This window comes from Sus scrofa, chromosome 14 (genome assembly GCF_000003025.6).
Source record: "Sus scrofa isolate TJ Tabasco breed Duroc chromosome 14, Sscrofa11.1, whole genome shotgun sequence".
NCBI classification, from domain to species: domain Eukaryota; kingdom Metazoa; phylum Chordata; class Mammalia; order Artiodactyla; family Suidae; genus Sus; species Sus scrofa.
The window spans coordinates 132684708-132688074 of record NC_010456.5 but is presented as its reverse complement, the minus strand read 5'-3'; the positions used below and the strand labels follow the sequence as shown (position 1 = coordinate 132688074).

General features: G+C 60.4%; 1 protein-coding gene across 1 annotated transcript; it reads right to left on the bottom strand.

Moving 5' to 3' along the window:
* HMX3 (H6 family homeobox 3) lies at nt 590–3081 on the bottom strand. The gene is made up of 2 exons (XM_001928009.5): nt 2612–3081; nt 590–1988 (listed from the first exon to the last, which is right to left on the bottom strand). The coding sequence occupies exons 1-2, from the start codon at nt 3009–3011 to the stop codon at nt 1315–1317; spliced, it is 1074 nt and encodes a 357-aa protein (XP_001928044.1). The 5' UTR covers nt 3012–3081; the 3' UTR covers nt 590–1314.

The window sequence follows — 3367 nt, the reverse complement described above, 5'->3', positions numbered from 1 at the left end:
TGTGATTTTTTTTCTCTTTTTCTTAAAAAGGGACTGAATCCGGGCACAGGTGAGGGAGACGGGTGGGAGGGACCAACTACCGCAGAACAACAGGTGTAGCCCACAGAAAGAAAACAGACTGGGTGGCAGAGCCAGGAGCCCTGAGGAGTTGAGGGTGAACTTTACAAGAAATCTGTACATTTATCAAATAAGTTAAAATTCTCCTAAATTGATTGTCCTTCACTTAAAGCGCTCCAGTATGCCTATCTTACTCCTCTGAGCATGGCCACCTCTCCTTGTTTCCTTCCTTCCCCCCTTGCCCCTTCTTAATTTTCTCCTCATAAACGAATGACCAGGATCATACATTGAAAACGTCTGCTCCTCTCCGTGGAGGAAGAAGCAGGGCTCTCAGGAAATTTTGTACAATATTGCACAGGTCAAAAGTACAACAGTTACTGCAGAATGAAAACGGAAGGGGAGAGGATAAAAGACACAGGTTTTTTTTTTTTAAATATTGAAATCACTCTCTCAAAACAAAGAACAAAGTAATAATAGTAATATTAATAATAATTTACCAACAAATGAAATCCCCCAAATATATGCTCCTTAAAAATAAGACCATTCACACCAGGCCAGATGTGGAGTTATTTCGATAATCAGAACTATGGTTTGGAGCTGTCTTATCTTTTCCCTTTAAACCCTTAATTAGGGAATTCATCATTCACAAAGAGGGACAGATGAAGAGGTCAATTGTGACAAACCTCTGCGCGCGCGAGAAAAGTGGCCTGAGCTGAGGTTCTTAGGAGAGGCTACTCAGATTCTGAAAACTGGAGGATAACTGGGAGCGGAGAGGAAGAACCACACCCAGAAATCCGGAAATAAAAGTACTACAGTGTGGATTCTCTCTCTCTCTCCTTCTGAAAATAGTCCTATAGAAAATGAATAAGCTAAAGAGTTCAGACTTTGCTTACTTTCCTTCTATAAAAATAAAACCAAAAAGCCACAGCGCAATGCAAATTTGAGGTGAGGGCTGCACATCTTACAAAAGCTTTCGGCCGAAATATTTGACCCGGGAATTTTGTCTTTTTCCTGCTTTCTTTTAATATAAACCAAAACTAAAAGTAAGAGGGGAAGCGCCTCAAATCCATTAGGGGTGAATTGCACGAAAATGCATTGCAAATACTTACAAAACGCTACCGATTGGGGGAGGGGAGGCCGGGGCCGCAGCCCCGGATCCCGAAGGCCGCTGGACGTCACGGCGCCCTCGGCCCGGCCCAGTCTCCTCCGGGGTCTGGGAAGGGGGCCGGGCGCTCCCTCCTCCTCCCCTCTCGGGCCTCAGACGGGCCGGAGCAGCGGCACGGACGAGACCACCGGGTGCGAGTAGTACACAGGGTGCGGGAAGGTGAGCAGCGGTTGGCTGACGGGCACCGGGGCTCCCGCGGCCGCGGCTGCCGAGCCCTCGGCCGCCGAGTTCTCGTGGTAGAGGATGGGCACCCGCACGATGCGCTGCGCCGCGGCGTGGCTCAGGTTGGCCGCCTCCAGCTCGGCGGCCAGCTGCCGCTTCCACTTGTTGCGGCGGTTCTGGAACCAGATCTTGACCTGCGTCTCGGTGAGATGCAGCGACGCGGCCAGGCCGGCGCGCTCCGAGCTGCTCAGGTAGCGCTTCATGTCGAAGGTGGACTCGAGCTGGAAGACCTGGCTGCGCGAGAAGACCGTGCGCGTCTTCTTCTTGCGGCACGCGGGCTTCTTCTCCGGGCTCTCGGCGCCCTTCTTCCAGTCCTCGGCGCCCGGCGTCGCCGCCGCCGCCCCCACGGTCGCCCCGGCCGCGCCCGGCGCAGCCTCCCCCTCCTTCTTGCCTTCCTCCGAGTCGCTCTCCTCCAGAATGATCTCGTCCGGGCTCTTGGAGTCCAGCTCCTTGTGGTCGGGGTCGGCCTTAAGCAGCGGATCGGGAGAGTCGCGATCGGTGCCCGAGGCGGGGGAGGAGTCTCGCAGCAGGGCCTTCTCCGAGGCTGCGGAGAGACAGACAGAAGGACGCACACACACGCACACGGACACAGCCTTCAGCGAGGCCTGGCACCTGGGGACGGCAGGCTCAACCCGCGCCGGCCTCTGGGCCCCAGGCCTCGAGGCCTCACCAGTTCCACGGGCCTCCTCCTTCCCGACTGGGCCAGAAGAGGGGCGCCGCATCCGGGGATCCAACCTTCTCCCAAGGACAGGCTAGAGAGACCCGGATGGGGCAGCACAGCCGCTTCCTTTTTTTCCCCTCGGCTGCCGGTCAGGGGCCCGGGGAGAGAAGGGACTCCAGCATGGGCCCGCCCGGGTCACTCCCTCCATCCAGGCCAGCTCCCCAGTCCTAGCCGCCAGAAGCCTCCCCATTCATGCCCAAGGCCACTTTTCCCGGGAAGCACGGCCCCCTGCTCCAGCTCCACTTCTTTTCTCCCCAAGTGGGACTGGATTCCCCATCAGCGCAACAGAGCGCGCGGGCAAGAGTTGCAAGCTAGGGGACTGATGAAGTTGACCAAAAAGCGCGTTTGAGGGTGCGGGGGTCCCAGGGCTGCGATGGCAGGCAGCGCGGACCGGGATGGGGCAGGCGCGCGAGGAGGACAACGAAAGTGCAAAGAGAGGTCGGTACCTTCAGGTCGCGGGAGGTGGCCGCCGGCGGGGGTCAGAGTGTAGGGGTACCACCAGGCTGGGGAGCGCTCCAGGTAGTGCGCGGGCAGGGCAAACCTCTGCGCCGGGATCTCAAAGCGGGGGAAAGCCAGGTCGCCCACCTGCGAGAGCGCGAAGCCCGCGGCGCCCTCCAGGGCCCCCTTGGCTGCAGCGGCGGCAGCGGCCGCGGCGGCTGCGGCGGCCGAGGCCGGAGCGAAGAGCGTTCGTGGGGGCGGCTGCGGCTTAGGGGGCGGCCGGTGGTGGTCTCCGTTGAGCAGGTTCTTGATGGAGAACGGGGACTCCTTGGGCGCGGGAGGCGGGGGCGGCGGCGGCGGGGGCTGCGCGCTAGCGGTGCCGGGGGCGTCTGGCCCGGGCTCCGGCATGGTCCCCTCTCCTCCGAGTCCCCGGGAGGGAGGGAGCGGGACAGGCGGGCGGCCGGGCGAGCAGACGGGCGCCGGAAATCAGACCATAAACGGAACTCAACTACGGGGCGCAAAGTCGGGGGCCGCCCCAGGCGCAAATCCAGCGGCGGGAGGGCGGGGTGAGGGCCCGGCCGGGGCGGGCTCGCATGGGGGAGGGGTGTGGAGGGGCGGGGAGCGGCCCTGCCGCGGCACCGAGGGAGCGAGGCGGCTCAGCGACGGCTGCGGCTCCCGGGGAGGAGGCGGCAAGAGCCGTCCCCGGCTTGGGGCTGCGTCAATCCGGCGCCGGATGCTAATGATGAAATCAAAATGTCATCCAA